Source organism: Biomphalaria glabrata, chromosome 14 (genome assembly GCF_947242115.1).
Source record: "Biomphalaria glabrata chromosome 14, xgBioGlab47.1, whole genome shotgun sequence".
NCBI classification, from domain to species: Eukaryota; Metazoa; Mollusca; class Gastropoda; family Planorbidae; genus Biomphalaria; species Biomphalaria glabrata.
Window position 1 is genome coordinate 17,851,845 of NC_074724.1, and position 25,590 is coordinate 17,877,434.

The following is a 25,590-nucleotide window of genomic DNA, read 5'->3' on the forward strand; positions in this document are numbered from 1 at the left end:
ATACTTACAGCTACAGCTGTACCAGCTGTTTCCTGACACCATTCAATTTAAATGGTAGGAATACATTTAAATACCATGACAAAGTGAAGCTATTTGTGATTATTTCAATTTTCAGCCCTATATTTAACTTTTTTCGTAAGAGGTATTTTGATTTATCTCATTTATAATTAAAGCGAAAAAAACATCAGTTTAATCATCTTGAGTTAAATTACATCAGTCACGTGCACTCGGATTATATAAGCTTATTCTTTAATATCCTTAGAATATTTTAATTTTAATGATGTATTTTTCATTAACCTGTTATTAATATTTATTTATTCCTTTTTACAACAATGACTGTTCCAGGTCGGAAGATCTCTGCGGCAGCCGTACCCAATTCGGTTTGTTTTGTTTTAATGACTAGGTGTTCATGACTAGACCTAATAAGCAGTTTGTTCAAATTGTTTCTGTACAGCACATCTGTCATGCTCCTTGTGCTTCGAGCTCTTTTGTGGACCCATTCAGGGAAAGGGGAGAATCGTCATTTGAGAAAAGGTTTCCGTGCTGACTTAAGCTCAGGATTTGAACCCCCCCCCCTCACAGAGGTTTATATCACTCAGTCACACATCCCACACATCTAAAAAAAACTCATCGTTATTAATGTTATTAGGCAATTAGGCACTATGTATCAGGCCATAAATACCAAGACACGAAGCGGTTTGTGGCCTATGAAACACAATTCTGATGACCAGTTGAAATACATGAGCACATACATCTACCCAGCATACAACCCAGACTGTACCTTTAAGAGCTAGAACATTAGTACAATATACATGTATACCTTCTACATTGACAACCAAGTTACACAGATTAGTTTGTGATATCCTTTAATAGATTCTCATCAACGTTAATTCATCAACACAAAAGGGTGAAAAAAGAAAATAAAATTTACAAAAGTAATTAGATATGCTATTAAGAATTGTTGCCAAATGTTCAGTTTATTGCTCTTTAGTATTTACTAGACATGAAGGTACGGCGTCCGTACTATCTGATCATATCCGCTCCGGCCGGATATCAAAAAATATTCTCCGGGGCACCTAAAATATATAAATACAATAAAGAAATAAACAGCTAAAACTAAAATACTGTTTAAAACTTGACTTTGTCATATCATTAGAACATTTTAGAAGTCAAGAATTATAAACTTTCATTAATGGTTATCCATAGTATTTCAGATGTTACACTCGTCTTACCGAAATTACTATCTACTTCATAAGTTTTATTCACTCATTAGACTCTAGCTTACGGACAATAAGATTTAACTTTGTAACCTTTACATATTGTATTGCTGAGTCTACTTGCTAGTGAAACTGATAAATGAACACGTCTGCTAATAGAACTAGAATACAATGGTTAGTGTGAGGGGAAGTTGCAGTAAATAGGATAAAATAGCACCCCCCTCCCCGACAAGGGCTGAAGCTTCCAACTCAACTTAATCAAACTGTTGTATTAGATGCATTTATTACATCATCGACAGCCGTCACTTTGTTACAGATTTAACTTGATATTGTCCAGTGATTCAACAAACTAATACATGGTGGTTTAGTCCAAGTGTTCATATACATGTAGATTTAATGGCTCGCCTGAATCTACCTCAGTACCAGTGTGCGTCTCAACAGAAAACACACTTTTATTACTATAGTCGTTTTCCAACATTCGTGGTGCCAAGTTTACGTATGTTATTTCTAAACTTGAGTGAAACAGAACAGTAGAATAATAGTCACTCCTATTTTGACCTCTGACCTCTGATGATGCGTTCATTTCAGCATTCAAACTGTCGTAAATGTTGTCATCTGTTGGAGGTAACAATTTACCTAGAAACCAATGAAAACAAAAATAGCTATAAATAACATTTCTTCAGCGCTATAAAGTGAATTATTTATATTATATACCAGAACTCCTGGCTTGCGTGTAGGGAAGTCAGAGTCCTTTTTCAAAGGTTGCGGCCTATTTGAAAATTTGGATATGTGGTCGAAAGGCTAAGTAGCTTGAATTAGCTTGGCTACCAATCAAGGGGGATCGAGGCTCGACACCCGACTCGAGCAGAGTTGCGTTTACTGAGCGCCTAGAGGCAGCACGAAAAACCTTCTCCCAGATTCTCCCTCCCCCACTGGTCCACAAATGAGGAGCTCTGAGAATGCTGTAAGCATGAAAGTTGCGTTATAAAAGCTATAACAAATGCAAGCTATTGGTCTTAAGACGGAATCCACATTTTTACACACTAGTCATCGTTGTGTGCGACTTCTGCATGCGAGACAGAGAAACCATCAAAGTCTAGAGAATGCCCAATATGACTCAATAGCAATGGCTTATACAAAAACAGGGGCGTCTTGTCTAGCTAGGCTCCGCCATGTTATGGAGAACCTCAGTGCAGTGGACGCAATATGGGAGTTGGCTACAAGCTTTGCTGGAGAACAATATCTTTGGGGACAGCTTGACGCGCAATGCGCCGAACGCCGCAGGAAAATTTATGCATAAGTCTAACAATTGCTGAGGATCAATAGAGATTAGAATGTGACAGTTTTCAAAAGAAAATGAAAAAAAAATGTGCCTTACAATAAGTATTTCCATAAAACAGATGTTTTAAAATAACAAGACCGATTGATTGATACATATTAACAGTAGAGAAAGGTTGATGAAAGTGTACATCTTATTGGATTTTTATTTGTAATACTTTCAAAGTGTATTAATCTTACAGATTGAAACACATTTGATCATGCAGCAATGAATAGAAGTGCCATCGGTATTCCAGAATTATTAAGTACACCGTCCGGTTTTCTTTGCTGTCTTGACATCGTGTCATTTGTTTCACTGAAATGTTATATTTGTACTTTTCCCTTTCAACACATTGGTTGAGTGACGTTAATGTTATTAAGTCTGCATTTACAAGTAAACCGATCTATCTGGGTGCAAATAAGAAATATTCAATTTCCAACGATTACAGTTTAAAACAATCATGTTTTAATGTTTTAATTATGATTAGGGATTTAATGATATCAACAAAATATTTTAGTTTAAGACATTTTGTAAATTACAACTGTTTTGAGCATATTTACATTTCTGTTTGAACACTTTGTCGTAGGACTTACTTGGAAATTTTGTCCGGATCACAATGAGCAGAGCCAACGTGGACAGAAGTACAAGGGAGACAACAATAGTTGTTATAAGAACGATCAACCCTTGGTTAGACTTTGATGCATATGATTGAACTGTAGGATTCAAAATACATTGAAAGTCAAATATAGGATGTCAAAAATAAGTGTACCGCCACACTTCACCAACTTCAACTCATGTCTCGGCTGAAACTACAAATCTAGTTTTATTTAAATAGAAAAAAAAAATTAAAAATACTAGCTTTATATGATTAAAGTTTATAATACAATCTACTTTCACTAATACAGATATGAGATAATCTAGAAGAAATAACAATGTCTGCCCCCATTTCTTAGAAAATCAGGCTCCTTGAGGGCGCACTTCACATGTTGAGAACTGAGACACAAAGAAATATTTAAAATTCGGGAATTCAACCGCGACTGAATGAATAGATCCATAACCCTAAATACAGAAAACATATTTTAAGTAAAGTATGCGATAAGTCTGAATAAATTGTTTTGTTACCTGATTGTGTCATAGCAGAAAAAAAACATAACAATCACAATAAGTAGGTTTGAAACATGAATATTCACCAAGTCGCATCAACAAAAGACTTGAATTGAGCTAATTGAAGCTTTAAAACATTGATTTAAATAACGCGATTTAATCAAAATATATTGACTGTTATTATAATTATTTGGCTTGAAAATGTAAAGGAGCCTATTATAAACTAATTTCAAAACTAATTGTGTCAGGAAGACATTGTCACTTCACATTTCAAAGATCAAACAGAAAGTATGTGACATTTAAGAGCGCTATGGGAGTTTGATGATCATAACAGTGGCACACTTGAGGCAGGCCCAGACAAGCTAATGGTATGGAAAGAAACTGACACATACTTGGACTGCTGAGGTGACACAATGTCTAGAGAGCTGACCAATGACGAGACTGCTGAGTGACACAATGTCTAGAGAGCTTACCAATGATCTGACCGCTGTGTGATTATATTGCATGCCGTATCTATGAGAGATAAGTCATCAAACTCTTCCATGATATTTGTTACTGTTTTTGACAGGTATTGTAGTAATTAAACCTCAACCATAATTAAACAATGATTCCTCCCACTGCCTGACCTGTACGATAATTAAGCGCCTCACACTGTTTTATTCGTAGGAAGATTGTATTCTTAGCAATGACAAACCTGTGTGATGATACAATGTTGGATGACAAGATGGATTTCCAAAAGTGTCGTGTGTCTTATAACACTGAATTTGTATTTTGTAAATTGTTTCTTGCTGTAGGCCTGTAATATGTACATAACTTGTATCAGAGCTGTAGCTGACATTCTGTATTATTCTATTGCTGGCAGTGACCAGAAGATGGACAGTTGGACACAAGTCCGAGCTCCATGATATGTTCAGGTAATCAGCATTTGGGGAAGTAACTTCAGCTTTCATAGAACAATTTACTATAAGAAAAGAAGATATCGTTGGCATCAAGTATTAAATTATGTAATTTGTTTTTAAAATCATACTTAATATTCAATAGAACTAATACGATTAACTAAACATTCAATAGAACTAATGTGATTAACTAAACATTCAATAAAATGGATAGAATGAGATTAAACACACCAAGCGTTATAGTAAGCCTCAACACTAACCAGGAATGTCGCAACCTATAGCAGTGAAGACCTATATCTCGTTACCACTTTCATACAAACCTGATACGTAGCTACGATATATTGGTTTAAACCAGTGGTTCCCAAACTTTTTTGTCTCGTAGACCCCCTAACATGTTTTCTGGTTTTCGGTAGACCCCCTGCTTAACTATTATTTTAATTTTGTAAATGTAACAACTCAATTTTTTAAAACTGTTTTTAAACTGTATTTATGTGAATAAAAGTAAAACAAATTATCATGAAGCACATGTTAATTGGTATATATACAAATTAAAACGAAGCAAAATAAAATTTAATAAGTTTTACATGAAAGTATGAAGTAAAAAAAAATTGTACAAAGCACATGAGTGGGAAGGATGGGCCTGATGCTTTGATACTAACATATCAATGTTGGGCTTCCATTTCGTTAGGCTTCATCTTCAATCTCCTCAGTTAGTGATGTCCAGTTTGTTTCTTGTATTTAGTAGAAGATTGGTAACAGTGCTGAACCCTCTTTCCATAAGATAGGAAGATGGAAAAGCAATTAGAAACTTTCTGACGATATTCCATAATATGGGATAAGTATCGGGTATATCTTTTGGAAGCCAAAAGAGCTGATATCCTTTTTTAAATTGTACTTTCAGTTCTTCATTAGTACTTATTCCTAGAAGTTCTTCTTGCAATGCTACATCATCCTCTTCTATAATATCAACATATGGATCGATAATCCACTGAGATATTACCATATTCAGAATATCCTCAAATCTAATTTGAAAATCAGAATATAGGGAATTCAAATGCTCAACATAAATGAAAATGTCCTCCTCCTGACATTTTGTGTTCTAAATTTGGAAATTGGGAAAATTCGCCACGACCAATGTTTTGCTTCATTAATTTTATTCTTGCAAGAAATGCTGAGATCATGGACTTTGTTTTGATCAAATTCAGGTTATCCCCTATAGAACAAGTAAAGGCATATAAATATCTAGGCGTTATCATCAACAACAAGATTTCATGGGAAGACCACCTTGGAACTCTGACAAAGAAAACAGCCCAGCGACTCTTTTTTCTATACAAACTCAACAGTTTTAAATTAAACAAGAAGATCCTTGACACATTTTACGGCGCGACTGTACAAAAAAATTCTAACATACGGAATAAGTTGTTGGCAAGGCAACGCCTCATCTAAACTGTTGCAAAGTCTAGAAAACATCATTAAAAAAGCATCAAAAATTACACTCACAACATTACCACATTTAAAGGAACTTTTTGAACAAACGTGCCTAAGTAAAATCGAAAAAATCTTGGAAGACAACGGCCACCCGCTCCATCAGAACTACGCTAGGTCGTCGCGAAGTGGGCGACTGCTGTCAATCAAAACAAGAACGGAGCGGTACAAAAACTCGTTCGTACCTCACTCGGTCAGACTCTATCACCGCCACTCATTGATCAGGGAACATGAAATGCACCAAGATACCTGTTTGTAGTCGCTGAATGAACTCTTTATGTTGTCTGTTGTATTAATGTGTATTTTTCTGTTGTGTTGTCTTTATATGAGAAACGAGTCCTTGTAATCACAAGAACTCTGAAACAGTGTCAAAAAGAGAAAAAAATCTAGTCAATCATAAGCCTTTCGACAACCATCGAACTTCAGTGTGAAGGAGCAGTTGGTGAAAGTTCTCGTCATTTTCTTCACACAGTTGAGCAAATAATCGAGTATTCAAAAGCGTTGGCTCGGATTCGATTAACAGCAGTAATGACAAACTGAAGAGATTCATGCAATCTGACACTGAGATTTTCAGCAACTAAATGTTGTCTATGGATAACGCAGTGTATTGCTAACACGCCGGGTACATTTTTCCTTTAAAAGGCTCACAAATCCTCGGTAGCGTCCAACCATTGCAGGCGCTCCATCTGTTGCTACTGATATTCTATTTCCTAAAGGGATCTCTTTTTCTTTAAAGTAGTCCTTCAAAACTTTCTGTATTGATTCGCCTTTTCTCTAAATGGCCAAAGTTTTTGCAAATAGTTCTTCGTGGATTTCTTGATCCATAATAAAAAGAACATATGCCAACAACAATGCTTCATTACTAGGCAAGGTTGACTCGTCCAGCTATATAGAGAAGCATGTAGTTTGCAAATATTTACACAAGAAGTTTTCAGTGTCATAACTCATTTCATCTATTCGTCTTTGAACTGTGTTGTTACTTAAAGGAATTCTTTTAATGATATCAGAAGCAGACTTGTGTAAAACAGTTTGTAAGACTTCTGCAAAATCAATTTTTCACCTACAGTGTGAGGTTTTCCGGATTTTGCTATCAGTAAAGAAATATTGTAAGATACTCGTAAACCATCATCTTCTCTTTGTGATGTCGAAGTGAACATTTTGTCCACTGTAGGTCTATTCTAAGATCTATCTTTAAGTGTTTGGAAATACTTCAAGTCTTTATCGATTTTATCTGGGTGGCATCGTTTCAGATGATTCTCCAGTTTAGATGGTTTCATGGCGTCATTACACAAAATTTTGTTACATAAAAGGCACATAGGTAATAGCTTGCTGGATGAGGAAGGAATGAAGCCAAATTTCAAATATTCAATACTATACTGTCTACATTTCTTTCTAGATTTGACCATGTTAAATATCAGTTACCTGTAGACATAATTAGGATATTTTAAAAAGTTATTAAAATAAAAACTTTCGATTCGCACAAGAGGATTTCACCAGGATTGAAAGTTAAAGAATTAGCTAAGGTAGGCGTACAAATAAAGTATCAAGGTAGGCGTACACATAAAGTATCAAGGTAGGCGTACAAATAAAGTATCAAGGTAGGCGTACACATAAAGTATCAAGGTAGGCGTACAAATAAAGTATCAAGGTAGGCGTACAAATAAAGTATCAAGGTAGGCGTACAAATAAAGTATCAAGGTAGGCGTACAAATAAAGTATCAAGGTAGGCGTACAAATAAAGTATCAAGGTAGGCGTACACATAAAGTATCAAGGTAGGCGTACAAATAAAGTATCAAGGTAGGCGTACAAATAAAGTATCAAGGTAGGCGTACACATAAAGTATCAAGGTAGGCGTACAAATAAAGTATCAAGGTAGGCGTACAAATAAAGTATCAAGGTAGGCGTACAAATAAAGTATCAAGGTAGGCGTACAAATAAAGTATCAAGGTAGGCGTACACATAAAGTATCAAGGTAGGCGTACACATAAAGTATCAAGGTAGGCGTACACATAAAGTATCATGTGTGTTGAAAATAAAATAAAATAAAAGTGAGGTTCTGCAGTTGTCAGGAAATAACTACCCCATCCATGAGAGCAGATGTATAGCATCGTATTATTCATTCTAAGAAATCAATGCACATAAAATAAAACTAATAACATCATAAAAAATATTTAGTTTATTATAGTGAAAAATAGCCCTAATAGGATAAGCATCGATGTTTTACCATGCTAACGTCTGCATTATTTTAAGTTTCAACATCTTGGCAATCTGAACATAAAAAAATAAAATATACTTTATAAGATAGTAACGTTCAATTTTGTACCAAGATCATCGCCAACAAACAAAGCGCACACTTGGACAATTAGTCAAGAAAAAAAAGACATTGATAGGTAAGCTATACAGATTTTAAGCAAAAAACAACCATCTCTGTTTCATGATTGTAATCTATGACCATCGCAAAGAAGATATAAGACACTGATCACAAAAATAAAAATAGACACAAAAACTCATTCAACAAAATTTTACATGTAATGCTAAAGAGAAACTGTTGTACGAATGTGTAGTTTGTGCAATATCCTACAAATTGTTTGCTCTTATAATGTATTGTAATATGTAAGGCACAAATGTAAAACGAATTTCCTCACGGATAATACAGATTATTATAATATATTATTACTATTATCATGTTTGAAATAGAATCTTGAAGTCTTGAAATGGTTTACTCTACAGAGCTTAATAACCTTCAAATGCCACATTTAGTTGCATTCCACTCTCCAGTTGAACTAAATAATCGCTATCTCTACCATCAGACTCAAACAACTGGTAATCACTTACCACAATCCTTATTCTACAATTAAAGCATTAGTATTAAGTCTTATTGACATTTTATTTATTCATATATAATTATATCCACTCTTAGGTCACAGTTAGTAAATGTTAAAACAATAAAAAAATTAGCAGTGCATTCGTCAACGAAACAATTAAAAATCGGCGATTGCAGGCATAGCCCGGTGACTATAATTGTGTAACGGTTTTAAATGAAATCCATTATCGTAGACCCCCAAAAGCATCTCATAGATCCCCAATTTCTTTTTTAATTTCCGTGGACCCCCTGGAGGTCGTCGTAGACCCCTGGGGGTCCATATAGACCACTTTGGGAATCACTGGTTTAAACTGACTACAAGTTGCGATGTTACAGGTCAGTAATCAGGACCTCTATGGTGATTGGTCTCGAGCCACGACATTCGCATTATTAGCATGACTCTTTAACTAACTAACCACATAATGAACAAATCCACATTGGGTTGTTCGATAATTAGTCAAGTGATCTTTATAAAAATTTAATAAAATAAGTTGTCAGGCAGCACGAGTTTAATTGCAACATTTCCTCACATGATGATGAAAAGTTGTCTAATTAATGATCCAAATTTCTGACCAGTAGAAAGTGAGAGCCGATAGTAGGAATTGAGAAAAAAAATACACTTTTTGAAAAAATCGCTTATTTTTTACTTATTTCCCTTAACATGGCGGCATAAGTAAGAACTAGATATTCTTACTTATTATTGATAAAATATATCGCAAAGATTATCTATGAAAACCCAATCTTTAAAAAGTAAAAATAAAAGAACTACCTTGACCTTGTCTGATAATGTTGAAAATGTAATGTATTTCTGAGATAGTCTGACTGTGGTTATACTTGGTACCAACTGTCACATTCAACTCTCCAAAGTCTAGACTCGTAATACTTTCAATGACTATAAATATTGTGTACAATGTAGTGTTCACATTTTGTCTAGACCAAACAACACATTTAGTGTCGATGCACTGATTCTTATAGAAAGTAGTTCCATTTACAATGACGTAAAGACGATGAAGATCATTATGTAGAGATACATTGATACATCTTGATAGAGTTAATTTGTGTCCTTCCGCTATGGATACGCTTTGATCTTTCAGTTCTTCTTGACATAAGTGTAGATAATCTGTGAAAAAAGAACAACACAAAATAATTTACTTTATCATGTCTTTATGTTAATATCCTACTATTTAGTTCCAAAACGCTATATTGAGTTCAAAGAGTTTCGGCCATGCATTGCAGTGACTAGCAGTACATGCTTGTCAATGGTAACAGTCCAAGAAATTAAGTTGTGAGGCAAAATAAAGCCATGATAGTAGCTAGGATTAAACATAAATACATAAATCTTAATGAACCTTTAGCCTTGAGCCTCTGTGCAGTCAAACAAACAATGTGGTAGAAAAGAAATGTATCTAAATAAATGAAAGTATAGGTATTGCAAAGTTATAACGTAAATGTGTTTGATTTATTTCATTAGTGCAGTATCGCAGAGAGATCAATCAAGAAATGACAGTCTAACTCTTCAAATAGTTTCTATTACCTGACTGTGAAACCAGTTCAAACTGTAGATGTAGCTGTCTGCCTGTTGATGTGTTCAATATGACAGTATAGACTTGGTCATCTCCAGGTCCGATATGAGAGACATGTATGCTAACATTACGATACAAGGGAGACAGACTGTTATTTGACATCACCTGGATGTGTCCATCACTTGGCTGGTTCAAAATATACACCTGTCTGTTGATGCTGATCTGGTCAGTCAGGTCTGGTGACACAACACAGTAGTTAATGGTCACTGTCCCCCCAAGTTCTACTTGATGACTTTGTCTGGACAACTGACCGTTACATAACACGGGCGGACCTGGTCATCATAGGATAGAATAGACTTAATAAGCAATCTTTTATCGATTAACAGTGAAATCAAGATATATTCATGGCAAGCTTTTTGTTTTACACGCATCATATGGGTGAGCTGAGCCCGGGGGGGGGGGGTATGAAACAGGTGTGGGCTGAACAGGGGTGGGGTGGGGAGAATGAGATTTAGTTTGCGACGTATCAACGTAGCCAACATAAGTATTTTTTATTTTTTGGGAAAGTTTTATAATTGAAGGACCGTAATAAAGAAGGCGGTCAAATCAGCGTGCTGATTATTTGGTCATTTTGGAAAAACTGTAAAAAAAAAAAAAAAAAAAGTATGTTCCCATGATGTTTGGTTCTTGTGAGCTATCCACTAAAATTGAATGTTTCCAGTCTTCATCAGAAATGTTCCACTATGCTCTTTTAGGTATCAGGTGCGATTCTCCATAATTTACTCGTCTGTCAATCTAAGAAGGGGGTCAATTTCATTGGTTTTCACCCCTTTGTTTATTGAAAAAGATCGGGCTTGACCCCTTCTTAGATGGGCAGAGATCATATGCTCATGATTATTCTATATAGGGTTCTATTCTGAGCTAAACTATTGAAACGTGCTATGTTATGATATTATAAGGCTAAAACCAATGCAGAAGTTGGACAAATAAATTGACGGGTAAGTTGTGTTCTTTTTGTTAACACCATTCTGTATAACAAGGTGGTCTGGTCATGTCCATGCAGTGTCATGGGTGGATGGACATAGCCCCCACCTGTACATAGGGCATAACCCACCTGTACTACATTTTTTTTCAATGAGACAATGTACACTTATCTATACTTATGCACATGGTAAGTCTTGTCAGAAGATGCACAGGACGTACTGGAGACTAAATGTGTGAATAACTCAATTTTCATTAAAATGTGACAACTCCCTTCTTGTACTAGTGCCCTCAATCTCTAATTGATTATCTCACAAGCAAGACACTTTAGTTCAGATTTTCACGATTAATTTAAACGCAGTAATCTGCTCTTTGTTAACAAGTTCTTAATGAAGATTCAGTAAGCATTCTTAAAGCAATTAAATAATTAAGAGTCAGTGAAAAAGAAGCTATATTTATTTGTGGTCTGTGTACGTCTTTCCTTCCCGTTTAGATCACAGAAGGTAGAAAAAATATTGAAAATCGGACATCATGATATTTAGATCTTTCAAAGATCTGATGCAACGGCTACTTGAATTATCTATTGATATGTATAATTGTGACAAGTCAAAAACTCGCTGTCAGAGTCACTCTAAATTATCACAGCATTAATTATCATTTTTCCTTATTTATTTATTTTATTTTAATTATTTCCCCATCCTACCTCCAATTTCTTCACCCGCACCACCTTTTCCGCTCCAGGCTAGACTTAGTTGACCACCTTGGAGATAGCTAAGGCGCGTCCTTTCATTTATCTGCCCTTGATCGGGGAAAGGTAAACACACAATCTCTTTTGTCTTGCCCGCCGGATGTCTGAAGGACGGTCGCGGTTGACACCACCTTGGTTTGAATGCAAGCTAATCCTTCTCCCCCCCCCCCTTTCTCTCACGTCTCTCTTTGATCTAAGGGATTACCCTGGTCAACACACCGCGTGATATTCCAAGGTGCGGTTCCCACCTCGAGTCAAATCCACCCACGTGTAAGATAAATCTTAGCCTAGGGCATTTCCTGTGTCCGCCCGCCCTTTCCAGGCTTATATAAAGTAAACCAACTCAAATCAGACTCTCTTTCATTTCTCATTCGAGCTGAGCTATCGAGTCTGGACTGTATCATTTATTCTCCCTCCTAGAGGAATACCTGGTGGTAAGCCGAACTTAATCACAAGTTCCATCTTGATTACTCTATGTATATTTCCATTGGATTTTATCATGTGTAGCTTATTATTTCATTTATATTTAATTAGTGCATTGTGTATTTCTCACTGGCGTAAGTAGAAAACATAAACATGTCCTATGTATTTATTTTGTATTGCATTAATCTATTAATGCTACGTTGCTCAATTGATCGTTGGTGCAACCATGTATGTATATATTTGTACACCTTATTTTATTTCCTTTATCTCGGTTGATCGCCTTGATGATTTTACTATCGCACTTATACTGCGCTTAGAAAGGAGATATTAGTTATCTCCCCTGTATTGAATTATCTCCCCTTTACTCATTTTACTCTAATGAGAGTTGCGCCGCTTGAACGGACACACCATTCAAGCGCGCTCCATTGTTCTCGACCCACGGTCATATGTAAACAATCATCTGGGTCGCTGACCACCGCCCAATTCAACCCCCCCCCTTTTTTCTTTCTCTATCCACCTGTGTTGTTTATTTGAGATTATTATTTCCCCTTCTATGTACATTTTTATATTATTACTTTCCCTTTTATGTACATTTTGATATTGCTACTATCATCCATCTATTTTCCAAATCCCATTTGTCATCACCTCCCCCTTGTGCTCTAAAGCAATTTTACCAATCTGACGAATGCACCTCAGTCGAGGGCATCGATAAGATGTATGAGAGACATGTCCTAACTTGTCTTTATTTATCCGCAGCCTCAGGTGTCTGCCTATTGCCTATTTATCTACCGGATTAATCACCTATTCGGTTGATATCAAGAATCACCTACTATCTTAGTGCTTAGTGCTATTCAGCACTGCACTTGCCTACTGAGATCTACTCTACTCTACCACTTGGCGCTATCGGCATTGCCCGCCTATTCGACAGTCCACCTGTCAAGCTATTAGGTGCGACGTCCCTATAGATTCAGATCTGTGTGAGACGTCATAGCTACGCCAACCCTCTGCAACTCACTGGACATATCCTGTCAACTACGCTGCCCACGGCAGATCAGCTCTGCCCGCAGTAACCTTGTGCCCACGGTAGCCGGCCACCCGCCCTACTGTGCCCGCTACAGATATTAGATTTTGGGGATTGAGACTCCACAAGAACTATATCACCGGCGTCCCTCTATCCGCTAGAGCGCCACCTCCAGCTGCAGAACCTCAAGCCAGGACACAGCCAGCTGCGACATCAACAGGAATACCAGCTAAGTCAGAGGACAAAGTGACATACTCTTATTAGGTGCAAGAGTGATGATTAAACATAGAATATACTAGAGATAGATGCAAACCCTCCCCCTTTTTATTCTTATATGTATATTTATGTAAATAAATATTCTTCATTTTTAACTTTTGTACCTATCTTTCATTGCTTTGTCTCGTTGCGTGTCTGCTCCCGATTCATATGCTGATAAGTGGGGGTGTGATAGCATTAAAATAATCATCCCCTAGACATTAAACGCGCCAAACACACGTCACATTTCCCCACCTGTCACAATAATTCTCTTCCTCGCCCAACCATGCGGGACACGCACGCACGCCGATTGTCTAACTCTCGATGAAAAAGTCGGCGCTATTTTGTTCGCGCTATTTTGTCGGCGTTATTTTGTCTGCGCTATTATGTTCGCGCTATTTAGTCGGCGCTTTTTTGTCGAGGAACCGAAAATATGTTCAACATGCTATTTGTAGGAATAATGATCTTCCTCCTTTTAACTTCGCACATGACACCAATGAAAATATGTCAAGGTAATTTGAAAGAAGATTTGTGGGAAGAAAAATATAACGGCATAAATTTAAGAGTTATTAATTTTAAAATTCTGAAACATTGCCCTCATTCCTAGCCTCGTCAGACTACTGCATACCCAGAGAAGAAGAAATAAGACAAAAGTGTAAAAAGGAAGAAAAATAAATGTCCAATTGAACTTTTAAAAACTAGATTAACATTTCCTTTAGTGACTATTAACTGTACGATTACACAATCAGATCTAATTATTTTATTCAGACAAAGAGACTTTTAGCAGCGTCCTGCAACTCCATCAACGAATTTTTTCACATTCACTTTTCGAAAAAATGACTCAAAAAAAGTTTGTAGGAATCCATTTCTCTATTCTGTTCACTGGTCAACGAGAACGCATTTTGATCGTTAGCACTTGGCTAATCTGTGGCCAGTGTAGATCTGGAGTAGCCCTGAAAACAGTTTTTTTTTAAATTAGTAGTATCCCTTTTTTTTAGGGGTGTTTATGTGTTTGAATCAGAAGATGGGAAAGTCTGAATTCTATTGAAGGATAATATGCAAATGTTATAAACAACATTGTACAAAATATGCAGAAAGCCGGAAATTTTACACATTAGGATAATGTTGGCCAGACGGAAGACATGATCTCAGAAAAAGAAGGATTTGTCCTCTCCTTTTGTTACAGGTCTGATAACCCTACTTATTCTAAAATGTCTAACAAAAAGTAATGATTGACAACTCTAGAATGATTGTAACATAAAAAGGGCGTTGTGCACCTCGCATTTAGACTTAGTTACCTTTATAAAAGTCATTAACTGCTCACTGAGTACTTACAATGATTTAGCCTGACATCCAAGTGTGTTATTTGATTGTTTCCTCCTGTCAGATGTAACACACATGTGTAGGAGCCCATGTCTTGACATTTTAAAGGTTTTAATGTATAGGTCAGTGTGTTGTTGTTTGACGACATCAAGGTTTTCTTTATCCCTTGTTTATACAAATGTAGACTCATTGTTCTCTCATGACTTGAGTGACAAATAATATCAGCTTTTAAACCTTCATGCAGAGCTTCAACTTTTGGTTCTGTTTTTAAAACAAGTTCTGTGAAAGTAGAAACGGAAAACGACGAGGAAATAATCTTTTACTCACACAAAAACAAACAGTTCACAATGTCTTTTCTAGTCCTGTCTTCTTGAGACTAGTCAGCTTGGTAACATTAGAAACAGACGTAACATCAACTAAACATGTTTTGTGTTGTTGTTTTTTTTGTTTCTAGTCACTCCTCCATGTAGGGTGTACGCTGATCTCGAACACTGCTCTAACGATTGTCCTAGAAATTTAACAGTTGATGAATAACCTGAAAAGAATTACTTACTCGTTGGCCACAGGGGCAAAACTCTAATTTCACCGTTATAACTTTTTAATGTAAAAAATTTCTAAATGTAAATTTGGCTTGAGACTTGCAAATCTATCTAGGTCTACAACATGGCATAGTCCGCAGTATTACTGTAATTATGCGATAACAGTAAATTTAAAGTTGTTTCAATTTTATTGAAGTTTATATAGGTGCTTATATTTTTACTTAAATCTAATATAGATGACACCTACATTCTAAATCTAGAAGTAAATCTAGACTAGATCTAGATTTTTAACTCAATGGCATCGAAAAAACTTTGATAAAATTGACCTTATTTGCTAACGTTTTTCGAGAAAATAAAAAGATTTTACCTAGAAGAAGAAAAGACAACTCGTAATTTTACTTGCTTAAACTTTGGTCACATTTGTTCTTCATAATTAAGCAATTTAATTTGTGTTCCTAGTCAGTACGTATGCCTTTCTTAGACTGTCTCTGCCATTGCTGCTGAGACACAGTATGCCCTTCTTAGACTGTCTCTGCCATTGCTGCTGAGACACAGTATGCCTTTCTTAGACTGTCTCTGCCATTGCTGCTGAGACACAGTATGCCTTTCTTAGACTGTCTCTGCCATTGCTGCTGAGACACAGTATGCCTTTCTTAGACTGTCTCTGCCATTGCTGCTGAGACACAGTATGCCTTTCTTAGACTGTCTCTGCCATTGCTGCTGAGACACAGTATGCCTTTCTTAGACTGTCTCTGCCATTGCTGCTGAGACACAGTATGCCTTTCTTAGACTGTCTCTGCCATTGCTGCTGAGACACAGTATGCCTTTTTACGACCTTTCCTAGTCCTTCCATAGAGCTGCATGTATAGTTCACCGCTGGGGTAACCATTTGTTGTTGAAGACCTAATTCGACGTCCCCGATGATAATTGATTGTTTAGCTTAAATAAGATGCACTTATTAAAAGTTAATCCCTTCCTGTAACATCAGGCATCTTATATTTTTGCTCATTAACATATTTATAGTGTTATCAACCTGGTGGTGACACAGATGGGGGTAGTGGTATGTGTGTAGACATCCGACGCAAATAGCCCCAGGCCAGACGAGCGGTCAACCGTGACGAGTTATGACGGTCAGCCAAGACAGTTCGGGAAGGATCGGTGTTGTGAATAGAGCTCCGGAGCGTCACGAGAAACGTAGTCATCTGATTAACCTGAGATGAACTCCATTTGGTAGCTAGACTGGAAAGATTAGTCCTCCCGTAGAGCCTTGACAAGAAACTCTGCTGTTATGCGTAGTGCCTTAAAGATCCCATACAAGTCAAGTGACTCTGCAGACAAACCATCCCGCAGCTTTCAGAGCTGCGGACACTCCTGCAAGATATGCGCCACTGTTTCCACTGACTCTCGTGTCGGAAACGGGCATCAAAATTTTGCCGGAAGCACCAACAGGGCAGTGCCCCTTTCTACACTGAGCAATAATGGATTGTTCCGACCTTTTTAGCCTCCACCATGGGTCGTCGCGATGCGGGCGACGCAAATGCTGCCAGACTCCATAGGTTTTGTTGGAGCCATCCCAGGATTTCAACCACTTGTCATGTATCCACTCTCGGATTAATATCGTAGCTTGGTTAAACGTACTTGGGGGCTTCGAAAGTGGGCACGGCCAGCGTTCTTTCTCGTGCTAGACCATCAGCCACCTCGTTACCCCCCTCCCCACCACCAACTACATGCGCCTGACAGCTTGTCTGGATCGAGATCCGGCTTTTGCAGTAAGGACCCATCTATGTAACAGAAGATGGCATCTCATGGGTACGATTTAAGTGTATATGTTGCCATAAGGTGTCCATAAGTAGCGTTGGTCCGACCAAATACCAGACACAGAAATCTTAAAGCTGTCCAACATGTCATATGTCATATCAATTCGACAGTAAAAAGGTCCCAACTTTGATGGACGGGACATGTAGTCCGAATGCCAGACAGTCGCCTTCCCAAACGACTTCTGTACGGGGATCTGTGTGAATGAAAGAGCTCCCAAGGAGGTCAATACAAGCGCTACAAAGACACTCTCAAGAGCTCCTTCAAGGAATGATTGGACTTTACAGTCATCTTCGAGTCCATAGGAAATGAGAAATGTGCTCATCTTCGACTACTATATATATGTTGCCATCTTTTTGAGTATGTCCGAGTGTCTTCTAGTGCCCCCCTCCAGTCCCGCTAGTGTAAGGTTTAGGGGATAGCTGGGCAGACCCCTCCATGGAGGGCAAGTACCTCTCCTGAGGATTGGTACCCAGTCGGTGGAGAGTCCAGCTTGCACACTCAAATAACACGCGATGTGCATGAATCTGATTAACCAGACTGGTCGAGTGACGTTCTGCCCGCTTCTAGAAGGCCAGCAAGGACTCTATATAAAGAGCGGCGGTGTCACAGTTAAGGGTTCAGAACAGGGTTCAGTACGACAGCTCAGTACAAGTTCGGGACGAGACAGAGAGGCCAGTGCAAGAGTTCACGGAGAGATATTTGTATAGTCCTGTGTTACGTGCTGCCAATTGTACAGTCTTGCGTTACGTGCTGCCAATTGTACAGTCTTGCGTTACGTGCTGCCAATTGTACAGTCTTGCGTTACGTGCTGCCAATTGTACAGTCTTGCGTTACGTGCTGCCAATTGTACAGTCTTGCGTTACGTGTTGCCAATAGTATAGTCTTGTGTTACGTGCTGCCAATTGTACAGTCTTGCGTTACGTGTTGCCAATAGTATAGTCTTGTGTTACGTGTTGCCAATTGTATAATATTGTCTGTGATGTATTTGACATTAAACTGTTACGTTATTTGAAGCCCTGAGTTGTCAAGTTCTTAAAGTTGGTGGTGTCGTGTGGTGCAGTTTGCACAGAGCCTTGATAGTAAATTTTGTTACAATATTTAGACTATTAAAATGAATAACTGGCAATCAATCACAAACAAAATGGAACCAAGTTCTACCGATTGAAACAAATAGTTGCATCAATGACTTTAACACATATAATGTTGACCAATAAAGAGTTGGCAATTGGAATGTGATACTACCTGAGTGCAGGACTTCAATGAACAAGATAAGTGTGTTTTCTTCTGAATCAGAAAGAGTTATCTCATAGTTTTTAAAAGATCTACTGGTGATATTTGTGATAAAGAAGTTTATGTAATATTCCATGAAAATCTGTCCTGGATGTTTTGTGACTCTTACATTTGTTGATGAATCATGAAAACTAAACACATCATTGTCAATTAGAAATAAATCATTGATTTTCTGAGCGAAAGTTGACACACAAAATGTACAATTAGTGGACGTGTTCACTTCAGCGTAAATCTTGGTCATGTTGGAATAGTGTTTACACATTCTCAAACCTTCCAGAAAGAAAAAAAAAACTCATTAATACTATTCACGTTGTCTATCATTTTTAAAAATTCTTACTTTTATTAATACTTCTTTTGTTAATATAATTAATTTACACTTTAGAAATTATTTTTTTGATTACCGGTACTAGTTTTCATAAGAGTAAAAATATTTTTTAATATTGAGTCTACATATACATCTGAAATGGGTTTCTTACTATGTGTCTTAAGGCCTAATTTAAATTTCACACAGCAATAAAGTTTGCGTGCCACTCAAGCTCTAAAAAAATGAACAGATAGATAGATAAATTGGATTAGATTTGATAAGATTAGATTAGATAGATATATAGATAGATAGATAGATAGATAGATAGATAGATAGATAGATAAATAGATAGATAGATAGATAGATAGATAGATAGATAGATAAATTGGATTAGATTAGATTAGATTAGATTAGATAGATAGATAGATAGATAGATAGATAGATAGATAGATAGATAGATAGATAGATAGATAATAGATAGATAGATAGATAGATAGATAGATAGATAGATAGATAATAGATAGATAGATAGATAGATAGATAGATAGATAGATAGATAGATAGATAGATAGATAACTGGACCGCCGCTACCTATTGTGCAATGTGAGCATCGCAAGCAGGCGGCCGAAGGCAAGGGGCGGCTAAATTCTTACTTCAAAGTTATCTTTTTTTTGTGTAAATATTTGTTTATTTTATTTTTATATTTTAATTTAATTTTTATAAATTAATTGAATTTATTGCATAGTTCAATTATTATTTCCCTTGAAAACATACAACAGCAGCAATGACATTCGTACTTGAAACTTATTTCGGATTTTTAAACAAAATCAGTCGTGCAAGCGAGGGATTCCCACTGGTTTTTCTAGAGATGCCACTCATTTCCTGACCTTGAGTTTTTGCGGGTAGTTTATAATATTTTAATATGTATTGAAATAGACCAGTCTACATGTTTGAAAAAATTAAAGTACGTAGATCTACTACAGATAAATATAAATATATTTTTATTAAGTCGAGTAGCCTTAACCCGTAAGTAGTAATTGAATGTATATCATTTGTATAGTCTTAAATTATCAAATTCTCATTTTAAATGAGTTATTGATCTCAAACTAATAAAGCAGAATATTTTTGGGTCATTATAGATCTAGAATAATCTAAATCGAGATCTTCATCTTTTCTCCTTCACCTATCCCTTAGTTGGACGGTTGGGGCACCACAACAAGATCTGTTGACAGTCTTTTTCCATCCCTCTTTGTCTTTTGCCTTGGATAGTATATCTTCCAATGTAGATCGAAATCTACATTTAAATATAGATCTAGATCAATTACGAAACTCTAATATTTTCATGTTAAATCTTTTATTTAAATCAATGAAAACTTATTTATTTTATAAAAGCATTACGTCATACACATTCCAATTATTCCAATATTAAAGCATTTAAATTTATTATCTTTTTTAATTTGAAAAAATGGTGTAGTGACAAAGTGGACTGTATGAAGTGGGTATAGTGGCTCACGTTTCCTAATTCGTTATATATTTAAGTGATAGATTGAAGTTTTTAGTGTTTGGTGGAAATTTTCCTAGTCAGTGCGTATAGGACAAAGATGCAACTCTGCAAAGATTGTATGATATTTAAAAGCATCATTGGAAATCTGTTATGAAACGAATTAAGTACCGGTATCTGTCTCGGCAATGTCTCGCTTGAAGAGGATCCTCCAATCGTTTATATGACATCGAAAAAAACAATGAAATTTTTTTACAATGAATACAGACAATTTCCAAATTTGATACTATTATGGCAGAACATCTTCGACGTATGCAACATTCTAGCTATAAAATTGTAACTCATTATATTGGATCAGAAATACAAAATGAAATTATTTTAGTAATAGCAAATGAAATAGGAAAAAAAAATCTTTTAAATCGTGCGAGAATCCAAATACTTTTCCATAATTTTAGATTGTACACCAGATGTGTTTTATACCGAACTGATTACAATTAGTATTCGTTCTGTTTCTTGTACACCTCATGTAGAAATACATAAACATTTTCTAGGGTTTTGCCCAATTAATGATACAACTGGAGAAGACTTTGTGACTTCATAATAGAAACAATTGCAAAGTTAAAACTGGAAATAAAAAATCTAAGAGGACAGCGATACGATAACGGTGTGAATATGAAAAGAAAAAAAATGGTCCTAGGGCGTTTTTTGTACCATGGATCGCAAAAATATCATTTGCAACCGTACATTTGTGTAACATTGTTCATGAGCTATATGTGTTTTTCTCTGCATCCAATTCAAGATGGAGACGCTTTGACAACAAAATTATAAAAATTCACTTTGAAACGTTTATCTAGAACACGAGGGGGAAGTCGAAAAGAAGCAATACTTCCTCTCACAACTCTAATGGATGAAAGTTATGATACATTGGTGGAGATAAGGGAAGATGATTCGAAAGACATGAATACTAGAACTTTGGCGAATGGTCTTGGCACGAAACGAAAGGATTTCAAATAAGTCTGTTCTGTTGTTATATGGCATACTATTTCAAATCGAATCAACATCGTCAGTAAATTGTTGCAGCAGCCTAATGGAAGATTTTATCAGCATTGGAAGCATTGGAAAAGTAAAAAACTATTTTATAGACCTAAGATCTGATGAAAATTTCGTTAAAATTATATTGGAAGCAAGAGAACTGGCTTCTGTAATAGACTCTGATACAGAATTTCCACGATCACACATTTCTCGGATAAGAAAAGGAAAACGTATGTTCGATAACAAATATTGTGATGAAAGTGTTAATGACAAGTATTGTGATGAAAGTGTTAATGACAAGTATTGTGATGAAAGTGTTAATGACAAGTATTGTGATTAAAGTGTTAATGACAAGTATTGTGATGAAAGTGTTAATGACAAATATTGTGATGAAAGTGTTAATGAGAAGTATTGTGATGAAAGTGTTAATGACAAATATTGTGATGAAAGTGTTAATGACAAATATTGTAATGAAAGTGTTAATGACAAACATTGTGATGACCTTGAAAACATTTTTAAAATTTTCTTATTTTATGACAGATTTGAGATATTGAAAGATCATTTTGAAAGACATTTTTTAAATTGTATATAAAATAAGTAACATTAAAAATATGAGCAACAATGATTTACAAAAGCATTGTTCTAATCTACAGTTGAAACTGATCCTTCGACAAACCGTACTGATAGAAATGGAAAGGAGCTGTATGAAGAACTAAGAGCCATCGAAATTTATTTAAACTCTGAATTGGGTCCTGTTGAAGTACTTGAATATATTTGTAATAATAATTTATCCTCAACCTACTCAAAATTTAGTAACTGAATTCTTCCTCATCTCCCTGTGTCAGTGGCTAGTGGCGAAAAGTCAATTTCAAAATTAAAACTGATAAAAATTTACCTAAGATCAACACATGTCACAAGAAAGACTATCGACGCTAGCGATGATATCAATAGAACACCAGATAAATGAATCACTTGATTTAGAATCGCTCATTCAAAGATTTGCTTCACAGAAAGCAAGGAAAAAATTTTTAATAATTTGACTTAAATTAAAAATATGAAATAAAATGTTCATTGTTTAATGTGGTAAGGACTTCTAGTGAAAACGTGTTGATTTTTTGATGTGAAATATTTACATGGAGAACCTATATTCTGATTATTGAAATGATTAGCAACAAGTGTTCAGCTTTTAACACTTGCACCATTAGATCCTACATCTACATAAAACTAATAAGAAACTCCAAAGTAAGAAGTTCTAGAAAAAAATAAGTGGCGGCATTTTGTATTTCGCAAGTAAGCGGCCACAACCCTGGCGGCAGCCCTGGATAGTGTTATGACATGATTAGGATTTAGTTCTTTGTTTCGGGAATAAGGGGAAAGTTATACTTACTTACATGACAGATCTTTAAACAACAAGAACGCTCTATTCGACACTAGAAACATCACGTCTTTTGATGAAACAGACGGCTTATAATGAAGGACATTGGACGGATCCCTTTTTCAGTATTAAATGTGTTTCTTTGGTTAACACTCGTGTCGACTAGCTAATTTGATTGTTTCGGCCTTTTGCCGTTGTTTACTGAGCCATAACAATAGATTGATAGATAGATAGATAGATAGATAGATAGATAGATAGATAGATAGATAGATAGATAGATAGATAGATAGATAGATAGATAGATAGATAGATAGACAGACAGACAGACAGACAGACAGATAGATAGATAGATAGATAGATAGATAGATAGATAGATAGATAGATAGATATATAGATAGACAGACAGACAGACAGACAGACAGACAGACAGACAGACAGATAGATAGATAGATAGATAGATAGATAGATAGATAGATAGATAGATAGATAGATAGATAGATAGACAGACAGACAGACAGACAGACAGACAGACAGACAGATAGATAGATAGATAGATAGATAGATAGATAGATAGATAGATAGATAGATAGATAGATGGATGGATGGATGGATGGATGGATGGATGGATAGATAGATAGATAGATAGATAGATAGATAGATAGATAGATAGATGGATGGATGGATGGATGGATGGATGGATGGATGGATGGATAGATAGATAGATAGATAGATAGATAGATAGATAGATAGATAGATAGATAGATAGATAGATAGATAGATAGATAGATAGATAGATAGATAAACAAGCGTCTTAAAGTTGTTACCTATCAGTAAGAATGAACTATAAGTCTAAGTGGACCCCACACATTTTAAAAACTATTAATCTTCAACTAAAAATGCAATCGTTTGCAATGTATTGAATTCTGTAATGACCCACTCACCTAGCACAGAATTTGATATGACATGGATCACAAAGAGAAATCTCCTGAATGTCACATCGTGGAAGAACATTTTTTACGCTCTCGTGTAAATGAAAGATTCCTTACTTATTACAATACTTTACATTGGTTGCATCGTTTCAAGTTAAATGGATCTTATTATCGATTATCCCTGTTACTAATAATACAAAATAAAACTTCCTGGTTGATAAAGAAATATAACAGAGACGATATATGAAGTTAATGACATTTTCTAAAAATCAAAACACTATCGAAAAGTGGATTAAAGAAACAAAAAAATTGGAAAAATTAATTAAAAGACGAGTTTTTAATTGTGCGCTCTGATTACATGTACAAGAACATGACAGGACATGAGCATTGTCTTGTCTTATACATTACAGTCTGTTATGGAGTGTGTACGTGTTTCCTTGGTGATGGTGAGAAGAAGTTAGCGATTGGTTGGTGGCTATGCAGTGCGAGTAATGCAAGATAAGTGGCACTGTCCTAAGCTGTGCTCATTACGTCAGACTACACAATAATGCCAGAGTAAAAGGAAATGAGATAGATTTGTTTTAATCACAAGTTTCATATTGATCTCAAATAACATTTATTTTGATTGTAATCAATGTTCTATATTTAGTTTGGTTCACAAAAGAAGTGACGCAAGTTTCAATATAAAACCTTTTAGTGTTTGTCTACCAGAAGTTTGATGCTACAACTCCACGAATTAGCAGCACTTAAGAATAAGATAAGGCAACACACGCTACAATATTTAGCACTGACAAATTGTATCTGGGTTTATTAAGCGCCCCAATATGTCCAATATGTGAAATAGTTTAGGTTTTATTAAAGTCTAAATACAGCACTGCCAGCACTGCATACACATTTAAATAAAAATCTACTTTTTGGAAAAGGTGACATATGCCAACTACGAGTGGAAAATTACTAGAGTGAAAACAAAGTGTTTCTTGCTGTCAACTATACAGTATTATGTTGTTACTTTATTATAAGCAGAAAAAATCATACAGCGGCTATTTTCGTTATACAAACATAATAGCGTCAAACTACAAAATAATATTTTCGTTCATATTTACTGTGTGACGATTCAAAATCTGATAACATTTGCAATAACTTGTTTGCAAGGTAACAAGGCGTCTCAACTAGTGCGTAGCTTGGATTGCCTTATACAAAGATTACATACACAACCCTAATTCTTTTAAATGAACTTTCTGAACAAAAAATGCCTCTAAGAAGTTAAAAAAAAATCCTTAAAAAAATATTCCCCACCCGCTCTATTAAACTACCTTTAGATATGGGTCACTTCTGTTCATCAAGACTAGTACCAAACTGTACACAAACTTGTGTGTCTCTCTGTCAGACTGTTTCAGTGTTACTCAATGACTTAAGATCGTGAAAACAAGGCATTTGTGTGGAGTCTTAGACTCAATCAAGTAGCACGCTATTGGTATCCTAATTGTCAAATTAGTTGTGTCATGTACAGTGTTAGCAGTGAACCAGATAGAGAGTCGAAGCAACATAAATAGCCTATAGTTGTAGTGTAATAGAAATAGCCACAAAATCCTGAACATTCAAATCTAAGAATACAAGTGAGAACAAAATGACATTAAAATGATG

At 35.8% G+C, this 25,590-nt stretch overlaps 1 protein-coding gene across 2 annotated transcripts; it reads right to left on the reverse strand.

Moving 5' to 3' along the window:
• Positions 1-849: 849 nt before the first annotated feature.
• Positions 850-24,296, reverse strand: LOC106051933 (uncharacterized). Of its 2 annotated transcripts, none has more exons than XM_056011546.1 (8): positions 23,959-24,296; positions 18,758-19,075; positions 15,171-15,437; positions 10,419-10,739; positions 9,660-10,004; positions 4,334-4,600; positions 3,129-3,248; positions 850-1,853 (listed from the first exon to the last, which is right to left on the reverse strand). In XM_056011546.1, the coding sequence occupies exons 1-8, from the start codon at positions 24,026-24,028 to the stop codon at positions 1,582-1,584; spliced, it is 1,980 nt and encodes a 659-aa protein (XP_055867521.1). In that variant the 5' UTR covers positions 24,029-24,296; the 3' UTR covers positions 850-1,581. The 2 variants fall into 2 exon arrangements, with proteins under 2 accessions (XP_055867521.1, XP_055867520.1); XM_056011545.1 differs by having other exon boundaries at positions 9,654-10,004.
• Positions 24,297-25,590: the final 1,294 nt, after the last annotated feature.

Excerpts from the sequence above, each read along its gene's own strand:
- LOC106051933 (XM_056011545.1), bottom strand. The coding sequence starts at position 24,028 with ATGTTCTTCCACGATGTGACATTCAGGAGATTTCTCTTTGTGATCCAT. Across the intron at positions 15,438-18,757 it reads CATTGAAGTCCTGCACTCAG|AACTTGTTTTAAAAACAGAA; the intron begins GTAGTATCACAT and ends CTACTTTCACAG. Across the intron at positions 3,249-4,333 it reads AACATTGTATCATCACACAG|TTCAATCATATGCATCAAAG; the intron begins GTTTGTCATTGC and ends TGAATCCTACAG.